Genomic DNA, 18,451 nt, shown 5'->3' with positions numbered 1-18,451 from the left:
AAAAATTTCTATTCCACTAGCAGATCTACAAAATGATTGCTTATTGACTCAATTTCAATTTGATGGATAATTCTTACTCTCCAGCAGTGAGATTTGATGGATTATCTGTAAAACCACCTTCAGTAGTCCTTGGACGCACTGTCCAATAAGTATAGAAATTGCGAGCGAGAGGAAGTGCAGTTACTCGGTCAATAAACAATCCACAGTCAAGAGTAGTATTGACACTTTGACGTATTCTTGCTTCTAATACATCTGTAGTGTTCGGCAGTTGGACATAGACCCTGTTTCCAACTGAAGGTGCGTGTGTGTGTGTGGGGGGATATAAATAATTTTAGACACAAGTTCAATAGTACCCTTTTATCAAAAAGGTAAGCCGACTAAGCCCTACCCATAACCCATCATGGATTACCTGGAACAGGAACCCCATCTTCTGGAACTAAGAATCGGCCTGGAACAAAAGGAAAACGAACAGTGTAGTCCTGACTGTGTGTCACTGCAATCATAGAAGCCTTGAAAATGAATTGTGATGCATATTAAAACACGTGTCATTACTATCTTACTGCAATGTAAAGAAAGAAGAGCATTCTTCCATCCATAGCAGAAGCTGCTCTCCTTGAGCTACCCAGACTCTTCGCCCAATAGCAGAGCTCTCCAAGCGCCTGCACGTACTAGGAGGGAAGACTAATACAATGAAGCCGCTTGGGTTGAGATATCAGCCGTCTTGTAGGGCACAACAAAGCCAGTGGGCCATCATGGGGCAGGGGCCCCGCTCGCTCAGCATAATGATCATCGACCGGTCCCTCTCTGCTGGTAGTTTTGAGCTGAGCAAGACTAGAAGGAGTTATTATTTTATCAGAGTAGATGAGAAAAAGAAGAGCATGGGGTGTTTTCTATTTTCATAGCCTTGAAAAAAAAAGATGAATTTGAGGAGGGTCTCCTTCTTAATGTTATTAATGGTTATGAAAAGTAAAATGGACGTGACGCCATAATTATATAGCATTTCCACACAACTCCACCTACTCACATGCTCAAGCTTTTTTAAAGTTAACCACTTATTATAACAGTTATCATTATTGGATGCATTCCTTCTGCTCTTGAGTTGAAAGACTCTCAGAGACTTTGCAGTGCAGCAGCCCCTAACCCTCGCTCTTTCTTTCGACTCGACTTAAGCTTAGTCTGTGCCAGACTCTGCACTAAGTTGTTTTCAATTGTCACTGCTTTCATCAGTCTCAGCTGGTCCGGCAGCATCTCTAGGCCACCAACCGAAAGGCACGTACTACTGAGAAAATCACAGGCTACAAAACAACAGCTTAATCATTGAGGACTATTTTTTAAACAAAATTGTAAGTAGCAGTCCTTAACTAGTTTAGCTACAGTAACTGATTGTCATCAGTGTTTTGTTATTATTGTTGTTTTTTTTTCTTGGAAAAGGCAAGGGGAACTGCTTTTTTCCATTACAATCAACCAATGGAGATACACAGAGTAGTTTGCAGCAGTGCCACTGGCGGGCCTCCATCATTGGGCCTCAACTCGGACTGTCGCCGACTAGTGGACTGCGAAGAGGAAGAGGAGGAAGAAGAAGAAGAAGAGATATGCATGCGAGAGGCGACCATACTACACGATCATTCCAACGGTGGTGCGTCCAGCTCTGAAGGCTCCCCATCACCTTCTCCATCGCTACAGGACGCCATGGATAGCAGCACAGAAGGCGCTTCTGGCTGCCAGTCGCAGCAAAACCCCGTTAAGCAGTGGTCTTACGAGGAGCAATTCCGACAGGTATGATTTTAAAAAAGATTTCTTTCAGTTCATTTTCTTGTATACATAGCTATATAACCTCTCTGACGAATCGGACAGAAAAGATTTCTTGGATAAACTTTTTGATTACATGGCTAAAAAAGGTGGGTACCTGCACATTTTGCAAGCCGAGAGCCTACTGATATGACTGTCTTCTCATTATGCAGGGACCCCCATTACAAGAATACCCATAATGGCGAAACAGCCCCTAGATATGTACAAGCTATTTAAATTGGTCGTAGAGAGGGGCGGACTAGTAGAGGTAAAGGCGATGAAGACTCCACGATTTTATCTACTGCCGATATTTTTCCAATACTAATAGGTGATCAAGAAAAAAGCATGGAGGGACATAGCAAAGGAACTTAATCTTCCAGCTTCTATAACAAGTGCAGCTTTCACTATGCGCTCACAGTAAGCAGTACTAAAGTCTTAATAGTACAGAGTAATATGATATACCAGTAGATATGGTGTGGGTGAGTGTGCATTTGTTCATGTGTGTGTATGCTTAGTTTTGATGAGGTTTTGGGCTGCATTCCAGAAGGATGGTGACAATGTTGTCAGCTCTGTATAGCACTTAATCTAATTTCACATCAAAGGGCAGCTGAAATAACACTATATCATATCCCAATGAATAATTATCTTTATTTTCTACTTACACTGTATAGCTGTGTAGGAGGGCATAAAGCTAACAAACACACTTACTTAAATAATCCCTTTCTCTCTCCCTCTCTCTTTCTCACAGATATGTAAAATACCTTTATCCATACGAATGTGAAGTAGAATCTCTCTCCGATCCCAAAGAGCTTCAACTGGCCATAGAGAGTAACAAAAGAGATAGGAGACACAGCGACAACATAGAGTACATTCAACACCCTGGGAGTACCGGAAGAGAGACAGAGAGACGAGAGGCTCTAGTCTCACAACCAGCATACGCAGTGACAGGGACTCCCAGCGGACTTCATCTCATTAGCTCGCCCGGAACAGTAGCGCTACCACATTCAAACATGCCTCCTTATTCAGGCGGGTTTATCATCACACCCAGTGGACATCACATTGTACATACACCACGAATGACGACGGCAGCTGCTCCACAGCTATTACAAATGGGTGCAGCCCATCCACAACTACCAATCGTTGTCCCATCAACGACTCTACCTGGAGCATCGCCATTAGCTACAGCAATGATACCCCTAAAATCCGAGTCCTCTAGTCCTTCGTTGACCGATCGTAAGGGCCAGGATGAGAGAGAGACTCCTACTCCACCTCCTCCCCAGATCCCAGTTTTATTCCACACGGCTGCAGGGCTACAGGCAGCCCTTACTCCAGGTCAGTCTGGAGGAATGATACACATGACTGGTGGAGGGGAGCTTCCGTTGGAGAGGAGGCATGAGATCAGTGTGAGAGAGAGGGTAGAACAAGTGGAAGAGCCTCCTGCAAAAAAGATGGCAATTGACACAAGCAGCAGTGGTACAGATAATGCCATATCCAGTAGTAGAATGCCTTTCACAAATATCTCAATTAAACCAAGTGAGTGTCTATGCAGCGGAGGTATGTAGGTAGACCGCTTTGATGTTTAATGACTTGTTATTACTTGATCTTCCCTTTCTTTTAGCTACAGGTGCAAACAACTTGGAAACCAGCCCTTCGATATTGGTTCAAATTGAACTGAACAACATCATATACCAGGGAGTCCTCTTTGCCAGGCCCATACACGCCAGCCAGACTCTCTCCTCTCCCCCTCCGAGATGATGCCCTATGCTCATTACAATGACAGAACTCACAGGATTATTTTTCAAGATACTATTGTCAAGTCTCTCCTTTTCTCATATTTCTTCTCCATTGCATGTCGCTGGATAGCTGCTTTGAGCAGCAGCTACTGGAGTGCTTGCATCAACAAGGACACATCAGCACATAAGCAGACACACACCTGCACACATCATTCATATTTTTGAACACAGACATACATATCCACACAGAGCTACTTTTTTTCTCTTTCTCCAACACTTCTTGCCTTTTTCCACTTATAGATATTACATGTGTATTATCAACATAAATTATTATCATTATTATTGTTATTATTTAAGAAACCAATAGACATGATTTTTCATAATCTCATATCAACTTTTAAGTGTGTCTCAGCAGTCAGCAGTAGGTACAAATTTATAGATACTATACTCTATTTTTGATGTAAAATAGTAAATGACAACACAATACAGGTGGACCAGTCAATAATAATATTATTGTGAACAAAAATGAAGAACAAACAAAGGGAAGTATGACACCAACAACAACATAATAATAGAAATATAATACAAATGCTAACTCCTATTAAATTAGCCTGAAGGATGACTGATAATAATAATATCTCAATAGATAAAATAAAATTAATTTCTATTACTATAATACTGACATTTATGCTACAGGGCTACATGTAACTACCATTCCGACTCTACCACCTTATCGAAAGCCTTGGAAATGGTAGCAAGATGAGAATGATAGTCCCCATCAGGCAAAAAAACCTTATCAAGGAGTTCCTTATTTTGAAAAACGTCCGTAAATGAGTTGATCCTGGCGTGACTTTTCTGTGTTAAGTGTCGCTCCACAATCTTGTGAAGGAGTTCGTTGATTTCCGAGACGAGGCTAATGAGATATACAGGGTCGTATGAAAAATCAACTTCGTAGAAGCTGATGATGGTCAGTGCGGCATTGCGGAGTTTCTTTCTAAGCTGTATTCCCAACTGAAGCTCTTCATCGTTGAACTGATTGTTTTTGTATAATATCCCGAGTTTGACGATGATCTTGATCAAGTTTTTGACAATCTTTTCCGACCTCACATCACTCGACTCGAATTCCTTTGAGAGTATCAAGTGTAGAGTGTCGAGGAGTTGAGAGAGCTCGTCGTCCACAAAACTCTTTGCTAAAGTCTTGTTTGATAGCTTTCCAAGTACTTTCTTCTGAACCCTTAGACTGAGATTATGAGAGCTGAAACCACTACTAGCCACTAATGGAGGAGAGGCAGAGAGAGGGGAAGGAAGGAAAGAGAGAAAGAGGAGGAGAAAGGGAAGTAAAAGGAGTAGAGTTAGAGTGAGGAGAGGAAGGGCAAGAGACAGAGAGAGGATGGATGATCTAAGTGTTAACAGTGGAGCATTAGTTGAGGTCATGATAATAATCAAGGAAGTGAGTGCATACACATCAAAGACTTGATGAGTATAATATTCTATCACTCATTCCTGATAAACTCTTAATCCCATTCAGAGATGGCAAACAACTGAATGCAAAGAGCCATAAAACTTTAGTCAAGGCTACACCGATTACTACTAAATTACAAGTATACTCTTATTATCACAGCTTGTCACCGACAAAGCTATACATCAAATCACATATGAGCTTAGGTTACCCCCTCAAACAAATTTTAGTGTTAGTACACAACCTAAAAACTAAATGCTTTACATAATAATATCACTAGCTCTCTCTTTCTCCCCTGCCAAACAACTAGCGCCCAAAGCTGTTAAATGGATATTAGACGGTAACGAGAATTCTCCCCTGAAGACTAATGAGAGAAGCCGAAAGCTATTAAGTGGGGAGACATTCTACAAATAGACAGCCTATAGAACCCATCTCGTTAGCAACCAGGAAACAAAAGAGGCTCAAAGTGGATCTAAGTGAGAAAATTGTGATGACAAACAAAAGGTGAGGAGGAGAAACAGAAGGAGGAGGGGTAGTCATATCCCTCTATCTCCTTTGATTCAAGGGTGTGGTCACATGAAACCTTCATTTGTGGCTAATTTCTAACAGTTTATCACTTTACAAGTGTAGGCATTTCAGACTCACTTTCAAGTCCACGAGGGCGAGTGTGTCTGAGAAAGAGAGAGGGAGTGGGCTTTATGAGACACACCACAGGCCAACGCTAATAAACCTAAAAATATACATAGAGAGACGAAGGTAATATGATCACGTGTAGGAATGAGAGAGAAGAGCAACTAACCGTCCAATCTGCTATGATAAGAGTATAAACAACACACTGGCACTACTCTACAGAGACTGCGTCAGCTATTTTAGGCTCAAACACACACACACTGACTGTATCTTTATTCAGTATTCACTTGTACCCGCAAGCTAAAAGGAGGAGAAATTAACGCCCACGTGACTTTGGGATAAAAAGGCGTTGCTGGTCTGCATGAACAGATTCATCAGCTGATGATTGCAAGATTTAGGCATCATGATTTCTAATTCATGACTGACTATATCATACTGATATCATGCACCATAAAGGAACAACATCCTCCAATGCACAATAAAGCATAACAAGTTATTTTGTAAACATTATAGCCATTACATTAATTTGTATAACAATTATCACATTCTTAGCCATAAATAATAATTGATATTTCATTAATATTAATAGGTACAACATGGCGAGTCACATGGACGAAAGCATGACTGACGAGGAGCTGAGACAAGCTCTTATTCAATATAAAATAGACGCTGGGCCCATTAACAAGTCAACTCGTCCACTATACATTGCAAAATTGAGAGAAAAGCAGCCTCCTATTCAAACACAGGGTATGGGTGTGGCTAAACTTCCTGAACATGAAGATGAGAAACCAGTACCACTTGATTGTAAGCACCTTAGGCACACTATAATCTATAATTAATGCAATTGTGGTTTGATTTTGAAGCAACTTCAAAAAATTCATAAAAAATCCTAACTTGATTGGAATTGGCTCAAACTTTCTACGCAGCATAATTACATACCTACATGTATATATATGTATCAGAAAAAAAACATAAAAATGGAGAATTCTCTCCTTTTCAATTTTGGTGAAATTTGGCCCGAGACACTGTACTATAATAGTACAGGGACTTTGGCCTTAGTCATTTTTGAGCAACTTCAAAGATTTATTAAAAATCTAATTTTGATCAGAACTAGGTTGAACTTTCTATGCAACATAAGTACATGTATATGTATAAGAAAAGGTAATAAAAATGGAGAATTCTCTCTTAGTGATTTTTGATGAAATTTTGGCCAACAACCCTGTACTGGTTTTTTTCCTAAAATTGGCTTTGAAATTTTAATGACAAATTATCTAATTGGTCTTTCAAATTTCTGTGTATAGCCCTTGCTGAACCGCTACAAGAGAATTAAACTTGTTGTTGCTATAAAAACAGCTTTTATAAAACAGTTTGTCTAACTCCTGTACTTGCAATGTTATGAATGCTATCAATTACTTGGTATTTTGATTAACAGTGTATAAATGTCTCTGGAATCAACTGAATGATCCGTATCACATAGCATCCGACACGGTCATAATGTTCAGCGATGGCTGCATTCTTTATGTCTGTAGAGGGATACTGGCCTCAATTTGTAAAGGACTCAAAGTCTTGCTCTATAATCAGGAACGTAAGTTCACTTAATTATAATGCATTAATTAGTTAGTGCGTGGGTGAGGCTATTAGTGGATGGTTGTGGGTGCTAAAGGAATGTTCATATATGTACTTAATTGATTAATGAACCAATTATAGATTATCTTTTATCTCTCTCTCTCTCTCTTTTCCTTCATTTGTCCTGCACTTATGTTACATTAGCAGGATATCTGGCCTGTAATTAAAACAGTTTTGATTGTTAGTTAGCTTTTACAGTTTATTTTAATAACGGAGCTTTCTTTCCTAATTGTTACCATTAATTCGTATTATTATTATTATTATTATTTATTTCCTTCATTATTTTTTTGTCTATTACAACCTCCTTCCTTTTATTCCTTCTCCTAGCTCCGTATCCAGTTCAACTTATAGCTTCAAATGGACTCCAACACATTGTTTGGGTTCGTGGTAATGAATTCATCTCCGACTTAAAAGAGAAAATCAGTATGCAGGATCGCACTATTTTACACAATCAGCTTAAACTGTTTCACAACGAAACTGAGCTCCAAGACAAAGTAAGGCTTTCAGTAGTAGATTTGTAATAAAGCGAATGCGTCCTAGGCAACTTTACGATCACAAGGTATAGCGAGTGGATCGCTTATAAGAGTCATGGTCCTGTCGTTGGAGATGGTCCAAACCCGCTCTCCTTTCTCTGTCCAGTGTCGCATGGCTCAACCCTCTCCCTCTCTCTCCATCACTCACTTTAAACTGGGTATGGGCATGGAAGGGATTCTGCCCTTGGTACCTAACGGTTTACACAATCCTCAGGTACCCATTCCGCCTCAGGTCCAGCATATACTATGCGTTCATGATGTCCCCAGTGGCCCGTTTACGCTGATGGTGGGATTCCTGTATAATGGTACATTGCCTACTGTGACAGCACCAGGTAGTGTGAACCCTCTGTACTTGTCTGGTACATGTATGTTTGTTGTGATCATGGGAATTTGTGTTCAATGGCATTGATTTTATTAAGGGGCTCTTATATTCACTGGTAATGCTATTAATAATTAACAAAGCATTTCCAAGTACACTAAACCACCATTACTAATAGGCCAGGTTTAATTATAATGATATAAATATGTCATTTACTATTCTCTCTCTCTCTCTGCCCTTTCAATATATGCAGGAACTGAAGCTGTAGTCTTGACTATGTGCCTATCACTTGGCAAGGCATTCAATCTACATCCTTTCATTATTCATTCCTCCTATGAACTGAGAAAGATATTAAAACGTAATTCAATGCCCCAGCAGATTCAGCAGGTAAAGAAATGTGCAGAAGCCCTTGGAATAGCTTCTCTATTGGAGGAGACCTTACAAAACATTTGAACGTTCTCTTTGATCCCTTGCCCACTACTATCGCTCTTTTGTTGTGGCGATAAAGTATGTCACTTGTTTACAATCTATTTACATTATGTTAACTCTCATTATATATGATCATTATTATTGCTAGCGGGAAGTGATTGACTCTCTGTGCTTATAATATTACACGCATGTATGCTCTCATTCATTTATCTCTTGTGTTTTATTACATTTATTCATGATATCTCTTATAATGTAAAGCAATAAAAGGATGGAAGTATAACTGCATGTGACATACACATACGGGGTACATTCATGCAGTAAGGGGCTATTCATTCACATTAATGAACACTATTGTTGCTGTGGGGAGCTGTCAATTGGGTTCACAATGGTCGGAACTCTCAATCTGAAATGTGATATCCTTTCTGGGAATTAGCAAATACTAGGGCAATACACAGAAAAGGAGTACTACTTAGAGATGATGTTGTGTGACAGACCATAGAAAGCAATCTAAGATGATAATTAAGATTAAGAGACACAAGTGAGAGAGATTATGTACAGAGCCTTTATAATGAGAACATTTTGTAATGTCCCAATTGTGTTAATACAAGCCTATACAAAAGTACCTCTGAAATGAGGACACCTCTGTATTAAGGACAGGTAGTGTGGGCCCAGTGGTGTCCTTAATAAAGAGGCTACACTGTACATGTATTAAGGACAGGTAGTGTGGGCCCAATGGTGTCCTTAATGAAGAGGCTACACTGTACATGTATTAAGGACAGGTAGTGTGGGCCCAATGATGTCCTAAATAAAGAGATTACACTTAACACATAGATGCATGTAGGTGAAGGAAGGAATGGAAGAGAGGGAGATGATAACATGCAAAGCAATACAAACAACACGCGTATAATATGAAGCATATAATTACTAACATCATTGTCTTCATTACCCATTGAAAGTACATATACAAAAATTCCGTTAAATACACAATCACACTTTCAAAACAACCCATTCCCAAACAAATCCAGTGTACCAACACCTCAGAATAGTAATGGAGTCTAACAAATGTTATTCATTTCAGAGCAATGTTGATTTAACACATTGGCCACAGTTTGTCATTCGATGTAGGGAGAAATTGAGTTTAGTCATAATTTATATACGACACATGATCTGAAATGAATACAACTATTATATGCATATGTACACACACACTTGCATAATTATTGTTCCAACACAACTATAATGATGATACACACTCTGCTGTGTGTGTATACATAAAATAAAACAATGTAATATGTGATGCAATGTATTATGAATACAATGGAGATGTGACTGTTATTGTGATGTCACTATTATGCTTGTTATTGTTTGCTATATTGAAGGCCATAAAGAGAGAGAGAGGAGAGGATAGTTTTTTAAAATTGTTGATTTCTTTAAACAGCAAAGTAATATACATACATACTTCCATACACCATAACTTTAGAGGAGAGACAAGGAGATGGAGAGAGAGAGAGAGAGAGTGAGTGAGAAAGAGAGGAGACATTGAAAGCTAAGAAATCGAAACTAGAGAAAGATAAAAATAACAGCAACAACAATAGCAATACAATAACACAATAATAATGATAATAATAATAATAATAATAATAATAATAACAATAATAATAAATCTATTAGTTTTCCTAAGTAATGTACAAATTAATTAAGAGAATCAAGCTGATCTTGTATGCTTTCAAGCTATACCATAAAACAAAAGGAAAAATACACAATACATATAAGTATTAATAATATATAAGTATATATACATGCATATACAACATTGATACATGTACACGTATGCACATGTATAGATTTGCCCCTTCCAATAAACACATTTAAATCCAACTTGTCTTAACCAGCCAAAGTATTAATCCCCTGGCAGACATTAAAAGGAAAGATGGGGGCATGGATCTTTCATGCTTCCATGACAATGGCTACCAAGGCAACAATCGCCAGGGCAACGGTTGCCAGGGAGATAGGAATTACCTGCTTGTAGAATTGGTAGAGTTCGGAGTGGTTAAAGTCCAGTTTTATCTTCTCTGTCTCCTAGATGATAGAGGAGGGAGGCCATTATTAAAAAGTAAAACCACTGTTTGAAATAACAATGCCAATGATAAGACAAACAATGGAAACGGTTACTAGTTGAACAATTGCAAATTAATAGGAGGTTTTGGTTTCCGTATAGCAGAACAATTCATAATAATTTGGAAAAGTGTGAGACTGTTTACATTCATCCATAAACTAATTGGATTACAAGCTAAGCATAATCAGGGAATAACTTAGACAATATGACTGTGTTGACATTAATTATTGATTCATGAGTATACATGTATATGCTATTAGGAAGGAGAGAGAGGAGAGAGAGGGGGGGAGAGAGAGAGAGAGAGAAAGGGAAGAATAATAGAAGTGTGTGTGTACCTTTTCCTTTCCTGAAACAGTTAGTTCAAAAATGGCATTCGGTTCCTTCAGTCTCGAAAAAGACGAGTCGGCCATTTGAAGGTTGAGCCGCCATTTTGTCTCCTCCAGCTATTAAAAACACAATCACGAGGCCATGATCAAGTAATATGCTGCTCACTTGACTTGGATAGAACTGATGAGAACGGAGTTTCTCGACGACTAATTTCCCATGACTGCCCCATATCTGGGAAAAGAGACCCGCCTATGAAGAAAATGATTATAATACATATCACGCCTCATTTACCTTTTCTTCGTTAAGTCCAATCTCTTGTAATTGCTTTTGAAGGACTTGAACTTTTGCTATATTATATGCAGCCTATTACAATAGGATAAGGGGGTGCGGTCAACCACGCCCACACTAGGTGTACCTGTTGAAATATGAATACGGTCGTTTCGAGAAGGAGCTCGAGATCTTGCGAGTCTAACCCGAGGGAGCCTTGAAGCTTTTCGATTTCATCCTCACTGAAAACCGAGTCGGTCTGTGGAAAAGAGGAATGGTCACGTGATTACCACGCCCAATAAAACCCCTCCCTACCTTCAGATGGAGTTTTTGTAGTGTTCTGGAAAGTATCTTGCCAAAAGTGTCAGAATTAGCCTCATTAATAAGACCAGCCGCTTTCTTTAAGCTAAGGGAGAGATAAAAGCATAATATCCCTCTTCAGTCAAGAGTTATTCTTACCTAGGCGAAGGCTGGAATAGAACGACGGACGCCATTTTGATTTCGCTAATGAGCCACACCTTCGACTTAACGGAACACCCACGCAAAATAATTAGTAGCTCAATGCATTTAGCTATTGTTGTTTTAATAGACTGGCCCTATTATATTAAACAACCAAAGCTAATGGCCCATGTTATTAGCATGCTTTCATTGTCATAATTCCATTATAATTGTGTTATATTAAACTACATTCAATAACACAGACAGGTATTGCATTACAACAGATGAAATAGAAAAAGAACCATCAAAAACTATATATAATATCAACATCATTAAACTCAGTGATGATACAAGCATGTTATGATTACAAAGGAAAATCTAGTCCCTGATTACTTTGTTTTACAATCCATTCACTACCATACACACACACACACAAATTTTGCAAAGCAAGTACATGTACAGTATAGCTGATATACATTGTTGTTTTTACAAAAAATAGCCATCAATTATAACTTTGTTATTATTCAAAAGCAATACTATTTTAATTATATTCATTATTGTTGTTATTATTATTATTATTATTATTATTGCTACGCAGGTTGCAGGACTCAAGTTTAGAATCCTCCTGTGTCCTCAAGTGTACGGCTCTCCTTCAGCTCCTTAAGTCTCGCCACTAGCCTATCCAGTGTCACCTCACCGTGCACCACATTGTCCCTCGTCCTCACATTAACCGTTTGACCAGCGACCTCCTTCTCTCCAACAACTAAAAGAACATATAAATTATGCGCATAATAATAATTTTCTAGAATTAATAATTACAATAATATATAACATGTACAATGTACACGTAATTTTTATGACAAATAAATTATTTAATTTGCATGACAGACTACATGTACAACAATTGCAGAGCCTTGCAGTAGAATGGGTGGAGGCTCACCTAGTATGTAGTTGAATTGCTCAAGTTGGGCATTTCTTATCTTCTTGTTCATAGTATCACCAGTTGAGAGATCAATGTCAACCATGAAACCAGCATCATGGAGTCTTTGTTTAACCTGAAGAGAGAGAGAGAGAGAGAGTGATGATGTCATTAAAATCATGGACACACACAGTTCCACAGATACTGTATACATTATAAAAAGGTGAACTCTTGATTATAAGCATGGGCTAATGCACACACACACCAGGAAACACAGCATAAAAATCCAATCTCCAGTTACTATTTTTCTAAAGGCATCAAGCATATCAAGTTAAGCCACGAATCTATGACCAACTGATATCAAGTCTCAACTGGAGTCTCACAAGACAGGGCTAAACCAGCCCCTTTAAACATGATCAGGTTATATAGAAATGAAACACAATAGGAGCTCTTATGGCAGAGGATCCCTTTGATGTGTGACATAGTATATGTACAGATCGATGGCCAATATTTGGGCAAGATGCAAGGCAGAGATTGAGAGCTAGCATAAACATAGAGTGTCAATAAAGAAAGATTATCTCATCCTTATAATCGCTGATTAAAATTCTCTCACTCACTCTTCCCGCGATTAAATTGTTTGTAATGATAAATATTGTCATATTGTGCCATTTTACAAATCAGAATTAAGATTTTTCCATACCTCCTTACACACATTGTTTACTAGAGAAATCCCTCCAGTACCAATTTAGCCAATACCAACAGATGATAAGCACAATTACATCTATGCCTTCTCCCTCGAAACACATTAAATCCACTCCCTCAAACTCTCCTTCCTCTCCATTTCCCTTTCTTGTCTGACACAAGTTCCCCTTGTCAAAAAAATGCAAAAAAAAACGTTAATCGACGCATACATGTACATGTAATTAAACTGATTAAATCGAGAGAGGGTGTGTCGTAACATGTAAGGTGTTTACGTCTCTCTTCGACAGGCGATACCCTTGAGCCCATGAACAGATACACTATCTAATTACAATTCAAAGATGCATGAATGCTTGAAATCTTTAATAATGTAATAATAGAGAGCTAATATGGATTCTGTGCATTAGATATAGTGGATGTTCTATGGGTACAAGGCTCTGTAGTACAAAGGTTGCATTAGGGCTAAGATGGACTCAAAAATAATGAGCACGGACACTTTAAGGTAACAGTCGCCTGCGGAGGTTCTAATTCTTCTTCAAAAGCTTTCAAGTCATTTAAAGATACTAACTGATGACAATTGGTTTGTTTTTACAGAATGGAAGTTAGTCATGGACTATTGAATGACAAAAATTACTAGCAATCATATATCAAAGCTAATCACATAAATAGCATAAGTCAGGGCATACAAAGGAATTTGACTGTGTACAAGCACGACTTGGTAACACTAGCAGCAATTATGCGCATAAGTTTATCTTTGATAAGATTTCTATCAGAACAATAGCCAAACAGACTCTGGTTGGATGTAATCGGATATTTTAACAGCTACTCCAAACATCTGGGTTGTATATAAACAGATTATATACTGAGGTATTAATACACACAGAATGATATCAAAGAAAAAAAAGAAGAGAGAGTACAATGTAAGATATGCTAATTATCAGGAAAGCCAGCAAGACAATATTAAAAGATACAACAGCTGCTTTAATATACCTATAAGTATTAGAGTATAAACTGAAGACTATAATTTAAGCATAAATTTTCAAGAACCAATGTACATACATGTACATGTAGCAGGACTAAAATCGTTCCAAGCTTTAAAAGTTCTAAACGTAATAAATGAGCAAAAGAGATTGCAATGACAAGTTGGTCAACTTAGTTTTGCTATCTATGATCCTACAATCAAAAAATGTAAATAAAAATTCATAAATTTGATATTAACGATCATAATTATGTAAGATTACAGCAATGCCTGACAGAGACAGAGAGAGGAATGCAAGCAATGTAGGAGCTATAATGTACCCATATATACCAATATAAATAGGACTGGTATCAATAATCATACTTGACATTACAAACCCACAAAAGTTAGTTACCTCACTTCTCTTGTTTACTACTGCGTGCATAGTCACTAATTTATACTCTTATTGAACTCATTTGTACTCAATTCATTCAGTCGTTTGCAAAAGTATAAGTGATGGCATTGATTCCAAGAAATCAGCTCAATCATGATCACGCTAGTACTTACATGTACATGTACATGTATGTACTTATTACATGTAAATGCATGTACATGTGTACATGTAATAATGATTTCAGTAAAGAATGTAATTTTTATTGGAATTAGCTCAAGCAGCATGATACATAACATAAGAATATGTACAGTACATGTATCAGAAAATGTAAAAGCCAGTTGTGATTTTGGAGCGACTTTAAAAATTTGTAAAAAATCCAGATTTGATCAGAATTAGCTCAAACTTTCTACGCAGCATAAAAACATGTATATGCATCAGGAAAAAATATAAAAATAAAGAATTCTTTCCTAGTCATTTTTGATCAAATTTGGCCAAAGACACTGTACTATAGTACAGGGACTTTGGCCTGATTTTTAGTAACTTAAAAAATTTGTAAAAAATACAATTTTGATCGGAATCAGCTCAAACTTTCTATGGTGCATAAGAACATGTATATGTATAAAATAAATTATAAAAAATGAAGAATTCTCTCGTAGCCATTTTTGATGAAGATCCCTGTACTATATAGTCCAGGGTCGTTGGCCAAACTTTGGAGCAACTTTTATAAGTGCATGGTCCAGGACTCATACATGTATAGTCTTACCTGTAAACCATATTCATCAAAAGTTGATGCAACTGGTACTATCATAACTTGACAGGGAGAAAGCCAGAATGGCCTAAGAAGGGAGAGAGAGAGAGAGAGAGTATGTGTGTGTGTGCATGTATAATGATAGTACGTCACATAAAGATTAAGAGCTAAACAGACCACTCTTCCTCCTACCATTTCCCTCCATAGCTCTCTGTCAATACAGCAATGCAGCGTTCAACTGATCCAAGGATAGCTCTATGTATGATAACAGGACGCTTTTGCTTTCTTTCATCACTCTCACCCCTATACATGAAAGACAATGATAGAGATTAGGTTATCAGGTGCTCTGACCTTCCAATACCCAGTACATATAAACCTTGATAAAGGTTGAAAGAAGAGGAGGGAGGAGGGAAAAGAGCTAATATACTGGCCTATATAACCTCTTCTCAATACAGAGGTATGACTCTCATCATTGTAGAGGTGCTTTTGTATAGGCTGAGCTTGCCAATTGGGAATACGTGTCTTCACTATTAAGGTGTCTTAGTGGTGATGGATTAATTCCACTTTAATCCACACCTTAATAAATACATGTACATGTATATACAGTGCATGTACATGCACACACAATGGGACTCATTAGACTGTAATAAAATAAACAATAGGCTTGGGCAACAAAGAGGAAGATTAGAGTATAAAAATTAGAAAAATCCAGTTAATAATAAACAGAAAAACTCGTACAATAACATTCCACATAGTTCAGCAAGCACACATAAATGTATACTCATCAAATCAAGAAAGAAAATTATTAAAGCCTGCAATAGAATCACTCCATTCACAATTGAAAGGAGACATTCACAATCTAAAAGGAGAAATCATAAGAGCATATTATATGCATATGTGTGCATGTATTGATATTAATGTATGGACATAGCAACCACTGCATTAGAAGAGTATGACTACAAAGGAATATTACACACACACACACACACACACACCTTCATACTTTATAATGCACTGCTGATTGTGGTGTGTATTTCCTTGCTCACTACATTGTTATCATTGGGATAACATTGAAATGCCTTTGATGTGAAGGCTAGAATAACCACAAGCAGTGGTCCCTGTCTTAATTGAGTGCATTCCACTACACAGGGATTGCTTTATATCCTAATGGCATTAGCTTTAGAGCACTTTCATATAATGTAATCAACCGGCAACAAAAGGAAAACATAATAGCTCATTCTCCCTCTCTCCCTACCCTTTTCCCTCCCTTAATCTTCCCCCCCTCTCTCTCCTTCCATCTCCCTCCCTCTCTCTCTTTCTCCTTCCATCTCCCTCTCTCTCTCTCTTTCTCCTTCCATCTCCTTCTCCCTCTCTCTCTTCCTCCTTCCCCCACTCTCTCTCTCTTCCTCCTTCTATCTCCCCCTCTTTCTCTCTTTTTCTGCCCAACAAGCAGCTAATTACAGACAAGGAAGGAAAGGCTAGAAGAGGAAAGAATGAAGGAAAGAGATATTAAAAGAGCCCAGATGTCATTAAAAGCCATACAAGCATGAGGATGCAGAGCCACTAACTAAGTAATTCTATTTACATAAGAAGGCAAGGGAATGGAAGGGAGGGAAAGAGGATGAGGTGGGATCACGTAAGGGTTAATTGGATGCATGGTTTATCTTTAAAATGGAAGCAATTACTATATTGCACATCCTAGAGGATAGAACCACAATAAAAGACATGAAATTGATATCACATGTAAGCAGACACACACATGCGCATAGCACAGGGCATATTATATCACTACTGATGTTTGGCAGTGATTTAACTTCATGTAATCATGACAAATGTGCTAATATGCATCTCTTTCTAAGCCTTTTCTATTCTATATATCCTTCTGTCCCTCTCTCTCTCTCTCTCTCTCTTGTATTTCCTATGTACATGTACATGTACTCACTATAAAAGCCTACAGATTGTTTTGCACATATTTTAGATTGAAAACTCATTAATTTTTTATGACGATTCACACGCACACGTATCTTTTTTGTTCTAAAGTGGCAGACAGGAGAATATCAAGGGTACTATAGCGCCAATGAGAGAGTTACAGTTTAGACCATTAACACTCAATGGACTGCTATAGACAATGCAAGCACTTGTACACATTGTGCCATAAAAAGAGACAGTGGCCCATTGTTGAATGTCAATTGTCACCTGAGCATATAACAGTATCAATATTATCAGTACTATAAAACACTTTAGCTAAAAAAAAGAAGTGCCAGTACTTTCATTTAATTATAGTTATTTTTTTAAGATTCTCTTTTCTTCTTAGTTAGTTTAGTTATTTAATGAGGATCAAAATAGCCTTACTAAATTAGCTTTAGTTAGTACAATATTAAATGTTAGTTATGCCTTGCCTTGCTTATCCTTTTAAATTAATTCTTAGTTCAAGTTTTAACTAAAACAACATTATATATTGCTGTTTTCATGTTCTTTATATCATTTCAACTAGCAATTATAAACCAATTGATCAAAAAGATCTGAATATGTGTTACATGCATTTGGCTTCAAGGACATTTCACACGCAATAATAATGACAATCTCCTACATGTTCCTTTGCTAATGTGCAGTTCACATTTATAAGAATAATGATTAATAATAATAATAATATGATATAATGTATACTACAAAGTACGTGTTACATAATGCTTGTGGACAAAAAGGCGTTCTAACCTCAATCCCATATTATAAACAGCTGGTAACGTACAACAGACACATACCCAACCAAATGGTAATTGATCAATAGTTACTATCAAGACTAGTGGCTTACCAACCTCTTACCTCCATCACACATGCTGATGTACATATACTCATGTAGCATATAATGCATGGGCAGTACTTTAATACAAGTAATGCATGAGGTAGGATTACAGATGCACATGTACATGTACATGTATATGTACAACTACATGTATATACATGTAAATGACAGTACTAACAAACATATAGACTTACATGTACACAGACTATAACATATGCCTTGCAGACATACATGTAGTATACCATCATTACAAATACAGTCTACA

General features: G+C 37.6%; 6 protein-coding genes across 7 annotated transcripts in view; 2 read left to right on the top strand and 4 right to left on the bottom strand.

Moving 5' to 3' along the window:
* The window catches only part of LOC100642026 (hemicentin-1-like), an 8,852-nt gene extending 8,425 nt beyond the window's left edge, over positions 1 to 427 (bottom strand). The window contains exon 1 of the mRNA XM_003389234.3: positions 410 to 427. Within this exon, the coding sequence (XP_003389282.1) occupies positions 410 to 427 (18 nt within the window). The remainder of the gene's footprint in view (positions 1 to 409) is intronic.
* Positions 428 to 1,058: 631 nt separating this feature from the next.
* On the top strand, positions 1,059 to 3,900 carry LOC100641902 (AT-rich interactive domain-containing protein 3A-like). The gene is made up of 7 exons (XM_011408010.2): positions 1,059 to 1,343; positions 1,432 to 1,776; positions 1,826 to 1,898; positions 1,962 to 2,056; positions 2,117 to 2,205; positions 2,537 to 3,321; positions 3,407 to 3,900. Exons 2-7 carry the CDS (start codon positions 1,468 to 1,470, stop codon positions 3,541 to 3,543), a joined length of 1,488 nt encoding a protein of 495 aa, XP_011406312.1. The 5' UTR covers positions 1,059 to 1,343; positions 1,432 to 1,467; the 3' UTR covers positions 3,544 to 3,900.
* A 61-nt stretch (positions 3,901 to 3,961) lies between these two features.
* On the bottom strand, positions 3,962 to 5,937 carry LOC100641776 (tumor necrosis factor alpha-induced protein 8-like). Its single transcript, XM_011408009.2, has 3 exons — positions 5,780 to 5,937; positions 5,626 to 5,710; positions 3,962 to 4,795 (listed from the first exon to the last, which is right to left on the bottom strand). Coding segments are annotated over exons 2-3 (567 nt in total). The 5' UTR covers positions 5,627 to 5,710; positions 5,780 to 5,937; the 3' UTR covers positions 3,962 to 4,229.
* A 137-nt stretch (positions 5,938 to 6,074) lies between these two features.
* LOC109585144 (uncharacterized) lies at positions 6,075 to 8,774 on the top strand. Of its 2 annotated transcripts, XR_002186349.1 has the most exons (7): positions 6,075 to 6,102; positions 6,200 to 6,414; positions 7,043 to 7,195; positions 7,564 to 7,730; positions 7,777 to 8,101; positions 8,342 to 8,595; positions 8,666 to 8,774. XR_002186349.1 is itself a non-coding variant. In XM_020001108.1 (6 exons), the coding sequence occupies exons 2-6, from the start codon at positions 6,207 to 6,209 to the stop codon at positions 8,539 to 8,541; spliced, it is 1,053 nt and encodes a 350-aa protein (XP_019856667.1). In that variant the 5' UTR covers positions 6,075 to 6,102; positions 6,200 to 6,206; the 3' UTR covers positions 8,542 to 8,774. The 2 variants fall into 2 exon arrangements, 1 of the variants encoding a protein (XP_019856667.1); XM_020001108.1 differs by having other exon boundaries at positions 8,342 to 8,774.
* A 1,148-nt stretch (positions 8,775 to 9,922) lies between these two features.
* On the bottom strand, positions 9,923 to 11,775 carry LOC100641649 (COMM domain-containing protein 10-like). The gene is made up of 8 exons (XM_003389231.3): positions 11,687 to 11,775; positions 11,543 to 11,633; positions 11,376 to 11,486; positions 11,252 to 11,323; positions 11,126 to 11,209; positions 10,969 to 11,076; positions 10,537 to 10,596; positions 9,923 to 10,248 (listed from the first exon to the last, which is right to left on the bottom strand). The coding sequence occupies exons 1-8, from the start codon at positions 11,719 to 11,721 to the stop codon at positions 10,210 to 10,212; spliced, it is 600 nt and encodes a 199-aa protein (XP_003389279.1). The 5' UTR covers positions 11,722 to 11,775; the 3' UTR covers positions 9,923 to 10,209.
* A 370-nt stretch (positions 11,776 to 12,145) lies between these two features.
* Positions 12,146 to 15,718, bottom strand: LOC109585142 (threonine--tRNA ligase, cytoplasmic-like). The gene is made up of 4 exons (XM_020001104.1): positions 15,576 to 15,718; positions 15,399 to 15,471; positions 12,606 to 12,720; positions 12,146 to 12,428 (listed from the first exon to the last, which is right to left on the bottom strand). Exons 1-4 carry the CDS (start codon positions 15,692 to 15,694, stop codon positions 12,280 to 12,282), a joined length of 456 nt encoding a protein of 151 aa, XP_019856663.1. The 5' UTR covers positions 15,695 to 15,718; the 3' UTR covers positions 12,146 to 12,279.
* Between the last annotated feature and the right edge of the window lie 2,733 nt (positions 15,719 to 18,451).

The sequence above is a fragment of the Amphimedon queenslandica genome, unplaced genomic scaffold, assembly GCF_000090795.2.
Source record: "Amphimedon queenslandica unplaced genomic scaffold, v1.1 AMPQUscaffold_13111, whole genome shotgun sequence".
Classification (NCBI taxonomy): domain Eukaryota; kingdom Metazoa; phylum Porifera; class Demospongiae; order Haplosclerida; family Niphatidae; genus Amphimedon; species Amphimedon queenslandica.
This window is presented reverse-complemented; position numbering and strand designations above follow the sequence as displayed.